The 22,559-nt window shown below is 38.5% G+C and overlaps 1 protein-coding gene across 1 annotated transcript in view; it reads left to right on the top strand.

Moving 5' to 3' along the window:
* The window catches only part of USP24 (ubiquitin specific peptidase 24), a 133,843-nt gene that overhangs the window by 19,989 nt on the left and 91,295 nt on the right, over positions 1–22,559 (top strand). Inside the window, exons 2-7 of the mRNA XM_032428169.1 lie at positions 8,312–8,477; positions 9,779–9,846; positions 13,218–13,361; positions 13,991–14,113; positions 19,501–19,536; positions 19,897–19,962. Of these exons, the coding sequence (XP_032284060.1) occupies positions 8,312–8,477; positions 9,779–9,846; positions 13,218–13,361; positions 13,991–14,113; positions 19,501–19,536; positions 19,897–19,962 (603 nt within the window). The remainder of the gene's footprint in view (positions 1–8,311; positions 8,478–9,778; positions 9,847–13,217; positions 13,362–13,990; positions 14,114–19,500; positions 19,537–19,896; positions 19,963–22,559) is intronic.

The raw sequence follows: 22,559 nt of genomic DNA on the forward strand, positions 1-22,559 counted from the left end.
AAATATATCAATGAGTACAATTGCTGTGTCCTGTGGTAACTATGATTAACTTTTGAGGAATTGACAGTCTTGCAAAGTGGCTGCACCATTTTATATTACGACCAGCAGTGTATGAGGGTTCCAGTTTCTCCACATCCTCACCAATACTTACTTATCTTTTTAATTTTAGTCATTCTAATTAATGTATGTGAAGATGGCATCTTTAGGGTTTGATTTGCATATCCCTGAGGACCAGTAATACTGAGCATCTTTTCATGTGCTAATTATTGGCCATTTATATCTTCTATCTTCTTTGGAGAAATGTCCATTCAGATCATTTTTTGGGTTTTTTTTTTTTGGTAAGCTACATGCCCAACGTGGAGCCCATCGTGGGGCTCAAACTCACCACCCTGAGATCGAGACCTGAGCTGAGATCAAGAGTCGGATGATTAACCGACTGAGCCACCCAGCGCCCCCATTTACCCATTTTTTATTGAGGTATTTGCTTTTTATTGTTGAGTTGTAAGAGCTCTTATTTATTTGTTTATTTAAAGATTTTACTTAATAAGAGCTCTTTTTTAGATAAAAGTCTTTTATCAGATATGAAATTTGCAAACATTTTCTTTTTTTGCAAACATTTTCTAACAATTCTATGATTGTCTTTTCACTTTTCTAATGATGTCCTTTGATACATAAAAAGTTTTTAGTTTGATGAAATTCAAAATTCAACATTTATTTTTTTCTTTTGACATTGTGTTTTTGATGTCCTATCTAAGAAATAATTACCAAATCCACGGTCATGTAGATTTATTCCTGTGTTACATTTTGAGTTAATTTGTGTATGAGGTAGGGGTCAAGTTTCATTATTTTGCTTGTGTATATTCAGTTGACTCAGCACCATTTGTTGTAAAGGCTTACCTTCATTGAATTGCTTTTATGCCTTTGTCAAAGATTAATCAAATTGTATTGTCACTCTTGTTGAAAATCAGTTGACCACAAATATAAGGGTTTTGTATTTTTGAAATCTCATCAATTCAGTTCCTTGATCTGTATGTTTATCTTTATGCCAGTACCAGATTGTCTTGATTACTATAGCTTTGTAGTACATTTTTTTTTTTTTTTAGATCCTCAAACTTTATTCTTCTTTTTTAAGATTATTTTGGCTGTTCAGGGCTTTTTGCATTTCTATGTGAGTTTTAGAGTCAGCTTATCAATTTTTGCAAAGAAGCCAGCTGGAATTTTGATGCTCATTGTTTTGAAACTATAGACTAATTTGGGAGTTATTGTCATCTTAACGGTATTAACTTCCAATCCATGAACACGGGATGTCTTTCTATTTATTTAGGTCTTCTTTAATTTCTTTGCCGTAATGTTGTGTTTTCAATGTATGAGTCTTGTACTTCCTAAGTATTTTATTCTTTTTGATATTATTGTAAATGGAATTTTCTTAATTTTATTTTAGGATTGTTCATTATTAGTGTATAGAAATACAGTTGAATTTTACATATTGTTATTGTATTCTGCAACTGCAACCTTGCTGAACTCATTTATTCTAGTAGGGTTGTTTTGTTTTTTGGTGTATTCCTTAGAATTTTCTGTATACAAGATTGTGTCATCAGTGAATGTAAATAGTTTTCTTCTTCCTTTTCAATATGAACGAAGGCCTTTTATTTCTTATTTTGCCTAAGTGCTCTGGCCAGATACTCCAGTACAGTGTTGAATGGAAGCTGTGAGAACAGGCATCCTTCTTTTTCTTGACTTCAGAGGAAAGCATTCAGTCTTTCACAATTAAGTATGATGTTAATTATAGACTTTCTTAGATGCCTTTTATCAGGTTGAGGAAATTCCCTTTTTGTTGCATATGTTTTTATCATGAAAAGGTGTTGGATTTTGTGAATATTTTTTCTGGATCTATTGAGATGATCATGTGTTTTTTGTCTTTTATTCTGTTGTGTAGTATATTGATTGATTTTTGTATGCTAAACGAACCTTGCATGCCTGGGATAAATCATACTTGCTCACGTGTATAATCCTTTTTATATACTGCTGGATTTGGTTTGCTAGTTTATTATGAAGGATTTTTGTATCTGTATTCATAGGGATATTGATCTGTCCATAGTTTTTTCTTTTTCTGTGATATCTTTGTCCATTTTTTAAAACTGTGGTAAAATAGACCTAACATAAATTTACCATTTTAACCATTTTCAAGTATAGTTCTGTGGCAGTAAGTACATTCTATTGTTCTACGACCATCACACCATCCGTCGCTAGAATTTTTTCATCTTCCCAAACTGAAACTATATACTCAGTATAACAGTAACTTCATATTCTCCCTTGCCTCCAGCCCTTGGCAACCACCATTCTATTTTCTGTCTCTATGAATATGACTACTCTAGTTACCTCATATCCATGGAAACATACAGTATTTGTCCTTTTGTGACTGGCTTATTTCACTTAGCACTAATGTCTTCAGAGTTCATGCATGTTGTAGCATGTATGAGAATTTCCTTCTTTTTAAAGACTGAATATACTAATGCATGTATATACCACATTTGGTTTATCCATTCATTCATCAAGCATCCATCAATGTGGTGAAGTATCTCTGGTTTTAATATCAGAGTAATACTGACCTCCTAAAATAAATTGGTAAGTGTTCCCTCCTTTCCTTTCTTTTTTTGGGGGGTGGGGTAAGAGTGTGAAGGATTGATGTTAATTCTTCTTTAAGAGTTTGGGACAATTGATTGGTAATGGCATCTAGCCCTGGGCTTTTCTTTGTGGGAAGCTTTTGATTACAAAGCACTCCATTTACTTGGTATAGGTCTATTCAGATTTTGTTTCTTCTTGAGTCAGTTTTGGTGGTTTATGTCCTTCTAGGAATATATCCATTTCATCTAGATTATCTAATTTGTTGGCATGTAATCATCAATAGTATTCCTTATAGTCGTTTTTATCTCTGTAAGGTCAGTGTTGATAGCCCCTCTTTTGTTCCTGATTTTAGTAATTTGAGTCTTCTCTCATTCTTTCTTGGTCAGTCTGGCTAAAAATTTCTCCTTTTTGTTGATCTTTTCAAAGAACCAACTTTTGGTTTTATTGTCTCTATTGTTTTTTCTATTCTTTCATTTATTTCCACTCTAATCCTTATTATTTCTTTCCTCCTGCTTCCTTGGGTTTAGTTTGCTCTTTTTCTAGTTCCCTAAGGTTCATGGTCAAGTTACTGATTTGAGATCTTTCTTCTTTTTAAAAAAATTCCCTCTAATCACTGCATCATAAGTTTTGTTATGTTATATTTTAATTTTCATTCATCTCAAAGCACTTTCTAATTTCCCTTGTAATTTTTTTGACCCACTGGTATTTGGAAGTATGTTGTTTAATTTTCACATGTTTTTAGATTTCCCAAATTTCCTTCTGCTGTTGATTTCTAATTTCATTCCATTGTGGTCAGAGAACACACTTGGTATGATTTAATTCTTCCAGATTTTTTGAGGCTTGTTTCAGGACCTAACATGCTCTATCTTGAAGAGTGTTCTGTGTGCACTTAAGAATGTATATTCTGCTGTGATTGGGTGGAATATTCTATAAATGTCTTTTAGACTTAGTTTGTAGTATTATTTATTTAACTCTTCCATATCCTTGTTGATCTTTTATCTTGTTCTATTACTGAAAGTGAGGTGTTGAAGTCTCCAACTATTTTTAAGTATGTATTTCTCTCTTAAATTCTGTCACTTTTTGCTTCCTTTACTTTGAGTCTCTTTTTAGATGCATACATTTTTATAATTGTTATGTCTTCCCGATGGATTAACCCTTTATCATAAAAAAAATTCCTTGTCTTTAGTAACATATTTTCACATAATATCTATTTTTTTTTTATATTAGTGTAGCCAGCCACTACAGCTCTCTTTTGGTTACTCTATTAATGCTATGTCTTTTTCCATCCTTTTATTTTATCTCCCTGCTATTTTGACCTTTTTTTATCATTATGAAGTATCCCTTTTTATCTTTAGTAGTATGTTTGTCTTAACATCTAGTCTGTTTGATACTAGTGTAGCCACTGCAACTCTTTTCTGTGTACATGATATATCTTTTGTTCCTTTTATTTCAACCTCTTTGTGTCTTTGAATCTGAAGCGTGTCGGTTGTAGATAGCATATAGTTGGATCATTTTTTATTTATTTTATTTTTAAATTTTTATCTTTTTTTTTTTTTTTTAGAGAGAGAGTGTGTGCACATGCACGCAAGTGGGGGTGGGGGTTGGGGCAGGGCAAGGGGAGAGGGAGAGAGACAGAATCCCAAGCAGGCTCCACACTCAGTGCAGAGCCCAACATGAGGCTCAATCTTACAACCCTGAGATCATGACCTAAGCCAAAATCAGAGTTGGATGCTCAATCAGCCAAGCCACAGATCATTTTTTTAAAAATTCATTCTGCAGATCTCTACCATTTTCATTGGAGTGTTTAGTCCATTTATATTTAACATATTACTGATAATCATAACTTAATTGATAAGACAAAATTTACATCTGCCATTTTGCTATTTGTTTTCTATGTCTTATGCTTTTTTGTTCCTCTAATTCTCCATTACTCCTGTCTTTTGTATTAAGTAGATATTTTTGAGTATACCATTTTAATTCCCTTGTTTTTTTTTTACTGTATATATTTTTAAGTTATTTTCTTAGCGGTTGCCCTGTGGATTATAATTAACATCTGAATTTGTAGCAGTGTGGTTCAGATTAATATCAACTTAATTTTTTTTTTTTAAAGATTTTATTTATTTTTTAACAGCGAGAGAGATAGCAAGAGAGGGAACACGAGCAGGGAGAGTGGGAGAGGGAGAATCAGGCTTCCCGCCAAGCAGGGAGCCCGGTGTGGGACTGGATCCCAGGACCCTGGGATCATGACTTGAGCCGAAGGCAGACGCTTAATGACTGAGCCACCCAGGCGCCCAATATCAACTTAACTTCAATAGGATACAAAACATTGCTCCATTAACATAGTTTTATAATTATTGCTTTCTGCATCAGCTTTTTAAATCAGATAGGAGAAGAAATACTACATTAATATACTGTCTTTATATGAGAGAGAATGATGGGGCCTGTTGAGGTGGTTAGTTCCACATTTATACATTTTTAAGAAAATGAAATCTGTAAAGAAATTGGAAAAATAGTTATTAAAATGTCACTGTGATTAATTTTTAAGTGGTGGAATTAGTGGTGGGTTTTATTTTTTGCTACTCGTATTTTCTGTATTTTCTACAAAGTACATGTATACTTATTTAGTAATCTGAGACAAAAACGTAGAAGTATTTAGAAGCCAAATTATTTATGTTACCAACGGGAATGGGGTTCTTAAGTAGAGCATACTAAGTATAATCCAACTTTTTTTTTTTTTTTAACCACTATAGGTGCACCCCCACCTCTTTAGATTCATTAGGTTATACCTGTGTAAAATCCTGAATTTTCTTAGAATCTCTCTGGCTCCAAAATCCTGTGTCTTTATGTATTCATCTGACTAAATTGTTTTTATTTTAATTTTAAAATAATTCCAGATTTACAGAAAGTTCCAGGTTTACAGAAAAGTTGCAGAAAAGTGCATTGCAACTTTGCCATAAGTCTGGAATTTTTATGTAACCTGTATTCAGGTTCTTTAGATGTTAACATTTTATCACAGTCTCTTTACTATTCTCTTTCTGTATGTATGCATACATGTGTTGTGTTCCTGTGTATATAAATGTGTGTGTCTGTTTTGTTACTGCTTTTCCTGAACTGTTGGAGAATAAATTATGGACATGATGCTCCTTCACCCCTAAATACTTCAGTGTGTGTTTCCTAAAAATGAAGATACTCTCTTTTTTAACCTTTGCACATTACCAAAATGAGGAAATTAACATTGATCCAGTACTAAAGTCCTTTGAAGACAAGAAGTTGTGTAAAACCAAAACAGAAATTCCTGCCAGGAGCCCATATCACAGATACTTGTCTGTCTGGTCACCCTCAGTCTTTTCATGACTTTCACATTTTTGAAGAACACGGGCTAGTTATTTTTTGAGTGTCCGTCACGTTGGGTTTCCTCATGACAAGATTTAGGTTTGCACATTTGGCAGGACGACCACAGAAGGGATGCTGTGCCTTCATGGTGCGTTACTTCAGTGCACACGTGATGTTCATCTCATTACTAACGTTAAAGACCTTGCCTACCCCCAGCCCCCAGAGGAAGCTCTTAGCTCTTTGGTTGCTTGTTTTTGGCTTATGAACAGCAGGAATTCATTTCTCACTGTTCTGGAGGCTGGAAGTCCAAGATCAGAGTGCCCGCATGGTCGAGTTCCAGTGAGGGCCCTCTTCTGGGTCATAGGCTGCTGCTGACCTCATTGTGTCCTCACCCGCTAGAGAGCAGAGAGAGGACACAGCTCTCTTGTGATGCTTAGAAAGGCAGCTGTCCTGTTTGGAAGCTCATAGCTTTAGTAGCTGCTACGTGTATTCAATGATTTCACATATGATTTGATACTATTAACTCCTATAGAAATTAATGATAGATATTTTGTAGTAATGGCATAGCATGTCATCCAGTTGAATTTTATTTTTGTATGCCCTAATTCTACTTTGATCCTAGGTTAATAAATTTAAGCATTTAACAAGTAAACAATTTTGAAAGTATAGTAAAATCTTTACTCTTATTAGAGTATCCTCAGGTTCTCAAAACAAAATAAGTTTTGTTTACAAAACTTATTAATTATATGTATTTCTGAAAAGTTATATTTTAAAAACTGAATTTTCCCCATACGTTATGATTCCAAACCTATTTCGTCCACCCCCACCCTTCACCTCCAGTTTACATTGTTGTCTACTCCATTTTTAGTTTTTCATCACCTTTCTGTTTTTTGTCTTATTTTGTTTAACCATGAACCTAAAAAAAAAAAAAAGTGTCACATTCCTTTAGCTCTCATATGGGATTGAAAATCATTTTCTTCTGTGTATTTTTATCACTTCTGCTTTATATTTATGGTCTTTTCCTTAATTGAGGCTAAAGGTAATTTTTAATGGAATGATTTTATTTTGTAATGATTAAATTATAGAGTGAATTGTGAAAATAGGTTTTAAAGAAACCAGAGTAGGTATTAGGCAGTTTGGGGGAGGGGCCCAGTTTGCTTTATAACAAATTACTGTGGTAAGAACTGATGGAAAGTCTGGCAGTTACCCTATTGATAGTTGAAACTTTGTTTGCATGAAGTATTTTTCCACTTAACAACATATATTAAATACCTGCTTTGTGTTAGGCCCCAGGTTCTGGAGAGAAGAGGCAGTCAGAACTGGACAGGGTCCATGTCCTCATGGGGCTTGGTCTAGTGGCAGCAGACAAAATATATCACAAATAAGGGTAAAATTTGTGAGCAGTGCTATGAAAGAGAAGTTCAGGATGGTAAGAGTATAAAATAATGAGAAGAATTCAGTATAGTTTAGGAGTTGCAGAAAGCCTTTTCTGAAAAGAGTTAAGGATGCACAGGAGTTATGTAGGTCAAAGAAGGTAGGCGGGTGAATTCGGGAATAGTGGTATCTCCATGGAGGTGGACAGAAGTAGATGGATTTGATAGAAATTTCGGGGGTCTCATCACCAGATCTTGGAGGGGGGATGGGAGAACAGCGTTAAGAATGAGTCCTTGATTTCTGGCTGTGCTGCCCTTCCCTGGGATGGAGATCATCGAGAGGAGAGAGCCTAGCACTGAGGTTTGAGAAGCTCCAGTATTTGATGGTCTGGAAGAGGGGGTGTACCAGAAGAGACAGAACAGCCAGACCCACAGGAGGACAACAGGGAGGTGTGCCCTCCCGGGAGGTGAGGGATGTGAGCTAGCATTTCAAGAAGAGGGAGCGGGCAGAAGCGCAGATACTGCCGAGAAGGAAGAGAAGGACTGAAACTGTTCATTGGATTTAATGACTTAGTGCTGGCCTGAACAACAGCCGCTGGGGGAGAGTAGGGCCTCTGGAAGACATAGTGGTGTGGGGTCAGGGGTGAGTCCGTGTGAGGAGATGGAGACAGCAGTGCGGAGAACTCTTTGGGGAAATCTCTCCCTTCTGAAGACAGGGAAGGTGGGTGTGCTCTTTCATAACAAGAGATTGCAGAAAGAGGTGCGCTGGCCTCTGCGAGAGCGGGGGTGCCGCCATGACAAGAGCTGGGAGGATCTGAGATGGTCTGGCAGAAGATGTGACTATGAGAAAGAGATGGGGAATCCACATTCAGTGTTCACAGCTACCATTGGGTCAGTGTCTGCTCTGTGCCCAAATGAAAACTTTTACAGTAGTCGCTAATGAGTGTATTTGTTTTCTTACCATAATCCCTTTTTGTCAGAAGAATGATGAAAACGGAAACTGCTCGGGGGAAGGAATTGAATTCCCTACAACCAATTTGTATGAACTGGAAAGCCGTGTTCTGACTGATCACTGGTCCATCCCTTACAAGCGAGAAGAATCACTAGGCAAATGCCTGTTGGCGTCTACCTATCTGGCCAGACTTGGTAAGTTCTCACACCGCAGGACACAGGAGGAGGGGACTGTTTTGATAGGAGGCCTGACGTTAATCTTCACTCTTGTGAAGATCTGTATATTATTTGATCATTTACTCTCCTAGTCTTGGTGTAGCCCCTGTGGAATAAAAGCTTTGAATTAAACCAGCTGTTTTCTTCTAGCTCCAACAGAGTATGAGAGTCTTTAAAATATAATTGAAAAGCTTTATAGAAATTGAAATGAACGTTTTCCACAAAAGCTTGGAGGACTTTAAGGTTCAATTCAGTGGCTTTTTATTCTTTAGGAGAAGAAAGTAATATTTATTTAGCGAACATTTTGTGCATATTAAATGTTTGGCACTGTCTTGAGCGCTTTACAAAATGTTAAACCAACAGAGTAATAAAATGCCTCCAGGTTGGAAAATGGGTGTCAATATAAGGAAGCTTCTTGACTCTAAATACATTGAAGAAAAAATAATTTATTTTTCATATGCAGTTCAGTTATAAAGTAAGATGAATTGGTCCACTGTTTTGTGATTTTTTTTTTCCCCTCATTAAAAGTGTGTGCATAGTTTACCACTGTGATTAAATATGAGGCACATCAAAAGGAAATATTTTGACTAGGGTCAGATTTAATTCCCACGGCCTTTTATGGCGCCTGATGACTGGCTTCTCGGCAGCAGCATTTATTGCTGGCCTGTTAGGGTGTAGGTACTGTGCTACGTGGTGGGTCTGAAGAAAAGAAAATGGGTCCAACAGGATTCCCAGTGACAAGCTGAACACATTATTAAGGTTTTTTTTAAACAATGTATTCCAAAGGATAAGTTTACAGTGGATTCATTCATTCACTTAGCAAATATTCATCACCTGTTGTGTGCCAGGCACAACTCTGTGCCTTTGTTAACAGAGTCCTGTAGGTTTAAGGGAAGAAGAGTGATTTTGGTATCTATTGAGAAGGAAAACAATAGCTAGTAAGAGGTGACCGTTGGCGTTAAGTCAGATCATTTGAAGTTCCTCTGACAGTGGAAGCACAAGTTCAACCATTTCACTTCTAATTATTTATTACACTATGAACAAATGTATATGAATTAATACATATTAATATATTGGGCTGTTAACAAATACATTAATACTGTGATTGTCAGTCTGTTCCTTCATCAGAATATATCTGTATTCTGCTTTTAATAATCTCTTAAGAATCAAGGTTTCTGTAAATAAATAGCTCCATGCGTATGAATTTGGAATAATATATATGATTTCTGCAAACTGCCTAAAATCTTAGTAAGGCATATTGTTTCATTTGTTTTACTAAGGTCTTTCCGAGTCTGATGAGAATTGTAAAAGATTTATGGATAGGTGTATGCCTGAAGCCTTTAAAAAGGTAAGGAAAAATGTGTTAGTCTGGTTTTTTGGGTGGGGGTGAGAATGAACAGGCTTTTCATTTTCGTTTTTGTGTGAAAACAGTTTATGAGTCTTGTTCAACTGAGGAATCCCCTACTCTGAACCAAGTCACTCCGAATTTGGGGCTTATGAATGATTGACTTTTATATTTAATTATTTGCACATGTTTTTGGACGGCTGTCACTTTTACTTCCTTCTCTTTAATTGTCAAAGAATAGGTTAAGACTTACCTATACTAGGAGATCACATATACTAATCTGAGGCTTGTGGCATTTAGAAAGATAAGACTGATTTATCAAAATACAAGCCATTTGTCCTGATTGTTGTACTGAGACAGACGCAGGAATTTGAACTGTACAAAGTTTGACTGGATTGAGTATGTTTCATGGCAAAATGGCAGGCGTGTGGCAGCATCTTCGGCAGAGCTAGACTGATGTGAGTCCTCCCCTTCTGGTCATGTCGCTCATAAAGCAATTTTTCTTAACAGGGAGAATAGGAGATCACAGGACTTGTGATTCTGAAAGCAATCTAACTCAGCATGATTCCCTTTTCAGGACATGAGTCCTGAATTCCCCAAAGAGCAGGGACAATGTCATAGACACTGTCGTTTTCCCCAGCGTATAGCCAGTGCCTTCCTCCGAGAGAGAGCTCAGTAAATCTTTGCTGAATGAATGAGTATCCCTGCTGTCTTGTCCTTCTGGGTTCTGACATCCATTTTTGTCCCATATGCAGGGAAGTCACTAGAACTACAGATGGGTGAAGATTGTATTTATCTTAAAACCCAGCAAAATAAACTGCTCATTTGTAAACTATTATTCCCGTCTACATCTTGATAGAATCTCCCTTGATTCGAGGCTCAAAAAATACCAAAATTAATTTTAGGAACAAAAACAGCTGCATCTTTGAAAAAAGTGCGAAATTAAAATTGTCATTTGGGCAGAGATTATATGGATTCAAGACTTATGTTCATTTTGGATGAATTCATCTACCAATTTATCGTTTAAAATTATTTTAAACTTTATGAATTCTGAGAATTATAGTAATTTTTTTAAAAATAGAGTTTTTATAATGTCACATACTGTGATGCATTATGTTGTATGTATAAATTTACAGAGAAAGAAAATGCAACTTTATTCAGAGTCATGGAAAAGGATTTATCAGTATAAGGACCTTTAGGTTGATGGTCTCCAGATCCAGAGAGCCCTGTGTCAATGCAGGTCACCAACAGGTTACATATTTGGAATATATTACTGTGCAGAGACACTTCAGAAAACAGTTTTATATTATGTCCTCAGCTGTTTGTAATAGTGTAATAAATGGTCCAGTGGTTGGTTGCTTGGTTGTTTTTTTCTGTGAAACTACAAGCACAAGGGTACCCTCTGTTATATTGTTCAGTGTTGCTTATGTAAAACTGTATATGTTAAATTCTCTTTACAGTTTAGAGCTATTAAAAAGGTTCTCCTCCACATCAATAAAGCATGCTTGTTTTTAATTAAATCAGAATTTAATTTACAGAATTCTGTGTGCCTTTAGACCTGGCTACCAGAAATCTCAGTAGTATTTTATATAACTGGTATCATTTCCCTTAGCTCTGTTTCCTGGTACGATGACTATCCCTCTACCCTCTTCCCTTGACTTTTCTTGCAAGACATCTCAAATGTTTCATTAGAAGGAAGGGTGTAAGTAATACACAACTGTATGAATAAGGCGCACCACAGAGGCTCTGTTGTCATGTCTGCCTTCTTCACCTCCTACCTTCAGGCTGGCCTGGATTCTTGACTGTGTGTTCAAGCAGGAAAGGAAATCTAGGTCTGGCCATAGGGCATAGTTATGTTTAAACCTTGAGCATAGCTTCCCCACAAAGGGCTGTCTGTCTTTCCCCCATCTTCTGCAAGGTAGGTAGACTTCCCTGTCCACATTCAAAACTGAGCAAATGAGATGGCAACAGAGGGAGTGGTGTTAAATCCACATACATTTTATTTTATAGTCACATGACCCTTCTCGAACGCTCGTCTGCTTCCTTTTGCTTTATTATTTAAGTATAGGAAGAAGATAGAGGCAGGCAAAAAATTCTTGCCAAAAAAAAAAGTAACTCATTGGTTTATATAAAATCAGTCTTATGCTTATTGCTCGTTTGCGCAAATAGTGCAGCTATTTGGTATTTAGAAAATCTGGAACTGGGGTTTTTCTCTGTAGCTAAAGAAGTTTGGGCTCTTTCAGGCTGCTCTGGTTAAGGGGTTCTCAGTGTGACCAAGATGGAATTTTTATTGCGTAGTATTTTCCTTCTGAAGGGAAATCTTACAAAAACATGATACCACCATACCAATTTGCCATCATTTTATTAAGTGAAACCCTTTGATTTCTCATTCCCCGTTCCGGCAAGTTGTTCCTGCATTAGATTTCCCCAAGGACTAGGCTTGGAGAATCCACTGATGATTATTTTAGATTCATCTATGTGCCTTTTCCCTCCCTTTTAATGAGTCTTAAGATGCTGAGTGTAAGATGCACCATTGTTATATGTTTTATGTTTTATATTAAAGAAAAATAGCTGCAAAATGTTACAATGCCTTATCACTTAGAGCTCTTTTAGATTTGCTTAAACATTTTTTAAAATTGAATGTTACTTCTATACATATCAAAAAGGAGAATAGAAGCAAAAGAATCTGGTAAAGTATTTCTAAAATTTTTTTCACATTCAGAGTCCCGTTGCCATCTGGTCAACAGGTGGAAAGACGCAGTCCTGTTTCTGAGATATTAAAAATACAGCAGGAATATGTATGTTCAAATCATGAAAGATAGCGTACATTTCTTAGATTCTAGGAACATTGGTTAATAGTGACAGCCATAATATGTTAATAATAATACCTTGCTATTTATAAAACACTTTCACATTTGTTTTATCTTTTGATACTCATCACATCTATGTGAAGTGGGTAGGAATTTTGCCTCTTTAGACGTGAGACATCTGAGCCCCTGGGAACTCGGGTAATTTTTTGTCCAAGGCCATACAGCTATAAAGCAGTAGTAGCTCCAGGATTTGGTCTCAGGTTCTTCCTTGCTCTACACCACTTGACCTCCCCAAGTAATAACGAAAAGTAGAGAAGCAAATGAAAATTTTCTTTTAAACCAACTGCTTCAGTGTAAGGGAATTAACGTTTAAAAACAAAACTCAATGTTGACTCTGAAATCATTGAGTGAGTACTTGGGCTGCAGGCTATAGGCCTTTTAAAGCAAGTCGTCTGCATAAAAGTGATACTATGGTAATCATCTCTTGATTATTCAAGATTGAGCTGATAAAGAATAGACTTTTTCTTTTCAAGTTAGACTCTAAAATGCCCTTTGTTTTTGTAGCTCCTGACTTCAAGTGCTGTTCACAAGTGGGGTACTGAAATTCATGAAGGAATCTACAACATGTTGATGCTATTAATAGAACTGGTTGCAGAGAGAATTAAACAAGATCCGATTCCCACTGGTCTCCTGGGTGTGCTTACGATGGTAGAGTATCTCTAAAATGAAGTACTTTGTGTTTTGATTTTGTTTAAAGTACCGACTGTCCTCTGACTTGTAATTAATAATGAGTGATAATGATATTGTAAAAGATGTTAATTTAGCTGTTAGGGACCTTGCTTTTTATTTTTAAAGCAGAGCAACCATTCATTCTGTGTTCTCAGTTTTAACAAAATACCTTTCTAATTTTAATAGCTTTCTCAGCTCTTACAATAATTAAATTGCTTTCCCTCATGTCTTCCTGATTATTCACATCATAAATGCTTTCACATGGGGTGCTCTTGCGATTTGGTTTCTAGCCTTTTTCCATGACTAGTCCCAATAGCTGTGTGAGGAAGGGGCCTTTATGGCCCTGCTGCCTGGCTGTACCTGCAGCAGCTCGGGACACCTGGCCATGTGCCCTGCATTCCCTCCCGGCGGCCACTGGACAGGAGAGGAGAGCTCTGCCTCATTTACCCGCTCCTCTGCCCTAGCTCAGGGGTACACGCTGTTGGGATATTTGAAAGATTCCATTACCGAAGGAGTCCAAGGCTATATTTTTTCATCTTTTCTAATGCTAATATTTGTTGCTATAGAAATAGATAATAATAGTGTTTCTCTGTTCTCTTTGAATCTAGGCTTTCAATCCTGATAATGAATACCATTTTAAAAACAGAATGAAAGTGTCTCAGAGGAATTGGACAGAAGTGTTTGGGGAGGGAAATATGTTTGCTGTTTCACCTGTGTCTACTTTCCAAAAGGTAAACAGGGTCTTGTTTCGTCATTTTATAGAGAAATGTATTGAAAAAGATTTTTTGTGCTATAAAAATTTACGTGGAAGGATTAAAACAGTCTGTGAAAAATGACAGATATTCCATATGGCTCATAAAATTGCTTAACTTTTTTTCAGATATTGCATATTTTTCCACAGCTATTAACCAACATCATAAAGAACTTTATAGATTTGAAATGGTGTTTAGTGAAATGTGGAATGACCGCATGACATCAGTGCCCTATTTATTGAATTGTCAGAACCCCAGTTTAATGGGTGTCCCAGTTTCTCAGAGATGTTTGACAAGCTAGAGCATTTGAAACCGTTTGAAATGGCTAATTATGCCTAGAAAAAATAATCTAGAAAGTAGTCTCATGTATTATTTTCTTTTAAACTCCAGAAGCATTAAAGCTTTGGGTTTTTTTCCAAGCCAAGAACCAATTATCTTTATTTTATATTTAAAGGCCTACAGTGTGCCCAATAACATTATACCCACAAGGAGTACGTAATCTAAACATCTGTTGATCAAACTCTGGTTTTTGAGAAACCATTGAAAGGAGTCAATTGAGTAGATAGAAAACTTACCCGTTGCTTTAGTCGAAGCAGAAGTTTTAGTTCAGCAGTCCTATAAAGAATACTAAGCCATGGCTCCTGACTTAGAGCTAGTGGAGGAAGTGTGAAAACAAAAACCTAAGGTGCCACAAACAGTACCTGTAGTCGCAGCAACGTGGACTGCAGGAGGGGGTGGCCGGTGCTGTCTGGGAGGGCCACGCAGTCCTCCAGAGAGGAGGGAATGAGGGCCGAGTGGAAAGGGCACTGAGAAGACACTGGCGTTTGATCCCCACAACAACTCCATGAGTGAGGTACTATTTTTGATCCCATTTCCTGGACGAGAAACTGAGGCACACAGGAGTTGAGCCCTTGCCCGAGTCCACAAACCTAGTCGCAGGAAGAACCCATGTAATCCAGCCTCGTGGTCTGCGTCTGTGAATATCTACAGTCTTGCCTCCCAGAATATTAAAAACCTCGTCTTTGATTTCGTTGTGAAGCTTGGATGACAACCGTGTACAGAAACACTACCCCGGGGTTCACTATTGTAAGCACTCCACAGATGTCCCTTCTCTCCCCTCAGTCTGCACATGTGACATCCAGGACCAGAAGGGGTCAGTCTGTGTATTTCCTCTCAGCCCTGCACAGGAATGCGCCCTCCTGCAGAGGCCTGCCATCGTCCCCTTTCTTCTTGCCTTCTCAAGCATTTTCCTCCTTAGGTTTTCTGTCCCTTGTTCGGTATCCTCAGTCTTTTCCTCTCTGTCGGAGCATTCCCGTTGTGTACGTCGTGCTCTAGTCTTTCCCATCTTTAAAAGTTCTGCCTTTGATCCCATGTCCCTCTCTAGCTTCAGCATGGTTCTCTGCCCCTCCACATCCCTACCAGAGAAGATTCCGCCTTTCTCCCCTCCCACTTACTCTGTTACTGGTTACCCCGGAACTGTAACTTAAGTAAATGAAATCAAAATTTCATTAATAATCTTCATCCTCCTCTGAGCAGCACATAAAGACCTTGGAATGTTTCATGTGCCCACTCCCCACCTGACTTACTAACTCTCTGTCCCCTTGTCTTTATCATGCAGTGTCTCAGTCCTCTCCTGTCTTGCTTTACCCTCAAACAGATATCATCATTGTTCTTTTATATGGTGTTTTAACTTAGCCATATGTATGTACTGGGATCATTTTTTTTCTTTCTGCAGTGCATCCTTGAAAGTGTCTCTTAGTAAGGGCCCATCATTGGTGGTTAAGTCTTTGTTTTTGATCGCCTGAAATTTACTTTGTTTCCCATGCCTCAGAGAATATTTTCACTGGGTTTTAAATTCTAGATTGACTGATAGACTTTCAGAATGTCAGAGATACTATGTCAGTGTCTTTGGCTTTGATTACTGCTGTTGGGAAGTTGGTGGTTGGTCTGACTGTTGCTGCTGTTGTAAGGAGTCCATCTTATTTTGGAGATCTCATTCTCTTTGATATTTGACGGTGTGACTCTCCTGTGACCGTGGTATTCATTTTATTTATTTTGCTTCAGATTCACTGGGCTTCTAAATCTGAGGATTAATATCTTGTATCAATTCTGGAAAATTCTCAGCCATTATCTTTCCTCTTCTCCGCTAGTCAGTTACTCCTCTTCAGAACTTCGATTGGATGCCTGTTAAACCTTTGCGTCTGTCCTCTGCGTCCCTTAACTTCTGTCATATTTCCCCATCTTCCCGTGTCCTTGTGCTGCAGGCTGTGATCATTTCTTTCAGATCTGGGGTTTAGTTCACTAATTGTGGTTCTGGGCATATCAGGTATGCTGTCTAGCCTGTTTGTTAAAAGTCTTCAATTTCAGTGACTTTTCTTCATTTATATAAATTCTATTTGGTTCTCATTTGACTTTGTTTACTCTTTTTATTATCGTATGTTCCTGCCTCATGTTTTCATTCTCCTGTGTGTTTGTGTTCTGTGTCTGATATCTACAGGTCTGATTCTGCTGGCTTTTACTAACTTTAACTTGTTTTTTGTGTCTGTATGTGTATATACAAAAATATATATATATATATATGTTTGTTGTTTGTTTTTCTGTGAAGTCGTATTTCTTGAAATTTAATCTGGGAGGATTGTTTGAGGCCTGCATTGAAAGTTCCTTCCTTCAGAGAGGGTTTACCTTTACTTCCTCTAGGTGCCTGGGAGCACTTCCATCTGGGACCACTTTAGAATAAATTCTCAACTTAAGGTATTTCAGACCATAAAGTCAGTGTGAATTTTTTTTAAAAGATTTATTTATTTATTCTTTTTTTTTTTTAAGATTTTATTTATTTTGAGAGAGAGACAGAGCACAAGCAGGGGGCAGGTAGAGGTAGAGGGAGAAGCAGACTCCAGGCTGAACAGGGAGCCCGATGTGGGACTCGATCCCAGGACCCTGGGATCATGACCTGAGCCAAAGGCAGACCCTTAACCTACTGAGCCACCCAGGAACCCTATTTATTTATTCTAGAGACAGAGAGTGTGTGAGTGGGGGGAGAAGGAGAGAGAGGATCTCAAGCAGACTCCACACTGGAACCTGACCTGCGGCTCGATCTCACCACCCTGAGATCATGACCTGAGCCGAAACCAAGAGTTGGCTGGCCAACCTTCTGAGCCACCCAGCGCCCCAAAGTCAGTGTGAATTTGAGAAGCGAAGCCATGTGAGGCATGTCTATGGTTATAGACTCTTAAGAGAGTTTTTTCTCCCCTCCATCCAGGATCACAGTCAAGGTGGGCAGGCTTCCCTGTGGTTCTCCCTTTCTTGCAGGTGAGTTCTTTCAGTTCACCTCACACTGAGGTGGTAGCTCTTTGAGCTCCAGCTTTATGTGACTCTCTCCTCTTAGTCTCCTGGCCCCGCCTTGGCTGTGAAAATGGAGGCCAGAGCTCACTGGGGTTCCACAGCCTGCGCTGTGAAGGCTGGCCTCAGAGTCTGCTTACCTCACACAATTTCTGCTTTCTCTTTGTTTTCAGCTTCTGAGCACTTTGTGCCAACTCAGCTATATGTTTTAAAAGATTTTTTTAGTGTTTTTGACCGGTGGTGTTAGTGCTCTTCAGTTAGAGAGGTGTTTAGGGTAACTAGACCGAAGTCTCCGTGAACTCTTCAGAGCGTGCCAGTCTGCCTTCTTTTTCTACCACTCCCCTGAAACCACTCTCAGTAAGGTACCAACGGTCTCCATGTTTCCAGAGCCACAGGAAGTGTCTCTTGACCTCATCAACAGCGGCAATCACTGTGAGTTCCTGCCTCCCCCATATCAGTTCTTCCTGTAGTCTCTTGCTTCTCTGCCTACTCCATAAATCATCACATTGCCTTCCTTGATTCCTTCACCTTCATTCAGCTTTGACCCAGAGCCACCTTCTCTTTGTTCATTATTCTTTCCCTAAGAACTGTCTTCCATTCTCATGGATGTAAATGCCATCTTTGTGTTCATGGCCCTTCAGTGTGTATCTCTGTGGCCCGAGCATCTTCTCTGAGCACACCAGACTTGAAGAGCCAACTGTTTTCCTTTTTTTGGTTGCTACACAGACGTCTCAAATGTAGGGTGCCTGAAATGGAGCTTCCTTCTGTCTCCCCAGCCTTCCTTCTTCCCGCCAGTAAACAGCCTCCCCATCTACCTAGGTGCTCAAACCAGACACACAGGAGTCCACCACAATTCATCCCTTCTGACCTACCTCCAAACATAAACATGTCCTTGGAGTTCATCTCAGAGGTTGTTCAGTTCTGTCTGTCTGCCGCTGCCCTCCTACCCGCGACACCATCGCGTCTTACCTGGTGACCGTGCTTGTCTTCCAGCTGCGTGCGCTCTCTCCCTTCCACTCGCCTTCATCCGTTCCACTCCATCCACCACACAACTGTGAGACTGGGCAACTTATAACATCAAAGGGGTCACTTTCTGGTTTAAACACTTTTGCTTTCCTTCCAATCCCAGTCTCCATGTTTCCGCGTGATCTGGGTTTGCCTCTCTCAACAGCTCCACCTGTGCCGCTCTCCCCGGCTCACTGTGTCCCAGCTGGGAGAGTCCCTCCCAGTTCCTCTTCACGGCCTTGCCCAAACGGGACCTTTGCCATTGCGGCCTCTCTGCCTGGACTCCTTGAATGGCTAAATCACTCTCATCCTGTAGGATCCAGCTCGAAGACCCCTTCTCCAGAGAGGGTTTCCATGACCGCCACTCTGAGCAGAGTAGGCTCCTTCCGTTTCTCATTTGGTTTTTCCTTCTGTGGGTTTGAGCCCAGACTGAGTTGTGTTAGGTATGTGTTGGTTTACTTGTTTTTGTGGACACTGCTACAGCATGAGCTTCATGAAAGCAGGGACCACATCTCCTGATAGTCACTGCTCCCCCACAGTGGTATCCAGCCCTCGCAGCGGTGAAGGCTTCGAAAAGGAAAGCAAGGAGGGAAAACAGGGAAAAGAAAGTGTGTGCTCCAGGGCACCAATTAGTGGGACAGCTGGGACTGAAACTTAACCTCTTTATTCAGGATCTGCTACTCCTTAGGTTAGGAATTCTTAATTTCTAAAATGTAATTTTCTTAGAGAATTTAACTCAAGTTATCCTGTACCTTGGAGAGCTTGAACAGCTGCTGTCAGCGACACAAGTGCACGAATGCGCCATGCTGGAGCAGTGCCGTCCAAGCACAGACGCGCAAACTCCAGTTGTATACAGTAATGGCCCAGACTCCTGTCGAGAAACATGTAGAAAAGCCCTTTGGAATATTTTTCAAATCTTCATATATTTTTTCTCTAACTTTTGACTGAGATTAAAAGAAATACAAGGGTTACTGGGGAAGTTCTCATCTTGCCATCTCAGTTTCTGTTTTCTTTTCTCACAGGAGCCTCATGGATGGGTTGTGGATTTGGTAAATAAGGTATACAACTTTCATTAATACGGTCATGTTTTCCTTCTTCTAATGAGATTGCCTAGAGTTTGGTATTTTAAGTAAATGACAGCTAGAGAGAGTAATAAGAATTTTGTTTCCTAAGGAGGTAGATTCTGTCGTTCTTCCTCTTTTTCATACATGCGGTTGATTGAGATGAACGTCAGCTTTAGGACTCAGCACGTCTCCTGCAGTGTATCACAGGACATTAGAATGATCCTTGGGGATGACTCTCTCAAGATCAGTATTATATGGAGCATGTTGATAGGGTAGAATGGTGGCCTTTGTTTTTTGCTTAAATTATTGATGTACAGCATTTTAAAACTAATCTGTGCCTTTTTTTCCCCTCAGTTTGGAGAATTAGGTGGATTTGCAGCAATCCAAGCCAAGCTTCATTCAGAAGATATAGAACTTGGGGTAAGTTAAACCACTAAATGTGCCCAGAGTGGGAGTTCACTTTATTCGGGCTGGTATGTAACCGAAGGGACATGGTCTGGACACAGTAAGGGAAACGTTACCGTGGGAGATATCTCTGTGGGAGCAGCTTTAGCGGTTCTGATAACCAAAGCAATATTCGCCTCTAATTGTAACCCAGTTTCAGTGGAGGGTGTTTGTTCTTTTTTACTTCATTTCCCTTTGCCTCTGGTATTCGTCTCTTCATTTGTGAGGGTTATGTGAGATTACCTTGCTTTTTAAGGACAGGTGTCTGTGGCAAGTGCATGTGTACATAACAGTGTCATGGTTCACATCACAGTGTAGTTCCCAGTGCCAGGCACAAGTAAAATATTTCATCTTAAGGTTGTTAGTAAGCTTTTTGGTGTTACAGCGATGCATAGATAACAAAGAACTATAACAGGAGCTTAGACTCTTCCCTCAGGTGCAATACCGTTCTCTTTTTATGTGACTTCATTTTTCTCAAAAAAAGTTTAACCTTGTGGTAAGGGGGAAATAACTCAGTCTTTAATCTTTCGCAGAGTGCTGGCCTGTTTGTAACTCAGAGCACTTTGTTCTGTTTTCTAGTTAATTATTCAGTCAACTACTCACATGTACTTGCCATGTATAAGGCCCAGTGCTGGCTACTGTGATGTGATCAGAACAGAAGGTAATCCGTTGCCCGAGTGAGCAGCAGTTACCTCTGAGGAACTGTGGCTAATCAGCTGACCCCCTTGGTCCATCTTTGGGTTTGGGCAGGAATAACACTGCGGAGAGAGACTGACCCTTTCTTGCCACTGTTCATCCTGAAAGATCAGGTGTCTGCCAGTTCATAAATACTTCTGCTGACACTGACCAGGGAGTGTCTTCTACCTTCCCTGACATGAACTAGGTTGTTAGGCTGTCATTTGGATCCCCGTTGAATGGATCGAGCATGTTAGAAGTGACTCGACTGGGAAAATAACGAGTAGTGATTTAAGAAACAAAGCTTTTAAAACAAAAAATCTATTCAGGTGTAGGGTTTTATCCAGTTTACTTGTTTCTCAAGAACTGGCTGTATAGGTCATTGGCCATGTCAAAGATTAGCTTCACTTTTTTTAAAATATTAAAACACTCACTAATTCTGGCAGAGTTAATTTATTTAAAAAAAAAAAATACAGAGCATCCCAAGTTTCTAGCCTACTTGGAAGAAATTGGCTAAGGGTGGATATATAGGAATCTGGGCTTACCCTCGTTATTATCAAATATCTTGAGGTTAAAGATTCCTCCAGGATTTTCCCCATTTTTCAGAGCAACCATGTTGTTGCTGCAGTTGATACAGAATTTTATGTTGTTTAGGTTGTATTTGAGGAGATGATAAAATTCAGGCATAGGAGAAAGATTCCCAAAGATTGAGACTCTAATTATAGCCAACAGGCATGATTAAAATTTCAAAATAAGTGCCTGCCTTCTGACCAGTTAAGGAGGTGATTATGTCCTAGAATAAATTCAGGCCACTGAGTACAAGTAAATGCATTCATTTTACATTTACATTTATATCTATGTGGTTTTGAATTTGAAAAATACTGGGAAAAAACATCATTCACAATTCATCAGTGAAAAATACCTGTACAAAGTATGGAATGAAAGTTGCCTGTCCACCACCCCCACGCACGTATACCCACCTCCTAGATAATAGCTACCCATTTAATGCAGTGCCTTTCTGACTTTTTCCTAAATTTATGTAAAATATACCTGTGCATAATCTTTCCCTCTTTCTCTTTCTCTCTTTAAAACTGAATTGTAATCAAGCTATACCTAGTAGCATATTTTCATTTAACAGTCTATCATGGACATCTTTCCAGGTCAGCACTATCATCGTTTTTAATGGCTGTCACCTGTTCCTGCACCTGTTGTACCCTGATGCCGTCATTTTTTAATGGGCATTGGATTATTTCTAAGTTTTTGCTCTTCAGAGAGTTTCCCATATAAATTTGTCTTTGTGCATATGCTACCATTTCTGAAGGACAGATCCTTAGAAAATGGGATTTCTGGGTTAAAGACTATATAGATTCTTAAATTATAATCAATAGTATTAAATCTCTTTCCAAAAAGCTTGTACCAGTCTGTACTCCCATAAACTCCTTTCCTATTTCTCTTGTTAGTACTGAATATTTTCCATCTTTAATTTTTTCATTATAATGGACAAAAATAGCATTTTATTATTTAATTTGTAAGACTCTGGTTTCCTGGGAATTTGAGCATTTCATCATGTGATTATTGGCTATTTGCATTTCTTCTGTAAATTTACCTAGTTATTGAGGTTACTTTGTAAGAGTTGTCTTGCTAACTTTCAGGAATTCTTTTTATGTTCAGCATATCAAGTGCCATGTCTACTTTATGTACTTGTAAATTTTTTCTTCCAGTCTCTTGCTTCTCTCTTTATTTTTGTTGATGGTGTCTTTTTGCTGTACAGAAGCTTCCACGTCTTACGTAGATTTTTTCCTTAATGGCTTAAGAGTTTCCTAACTTGCTTAGGGAATGTTCTCCCATCTCAAAGTTATAAAAATACTCCTTTCATTTTATACTTTTATTTTTTATAC

This window comes from Phoca vitulina, unplaced genomic scaffold (assembly GCF_004348235.1).
Source record: "Phoca vitulina isolate PV1807 unplaced genomic scaffold, GSC_HSeal_1.0 scaffold2, whole genome shotgun sequence".
NCBI classification, from domain to species: domain Eukaryota; kingdom Metazoa; phylum Chordata; class Mammalia; order Carnivora; family Phocidae; genus Phoca; species Phoca vitulina.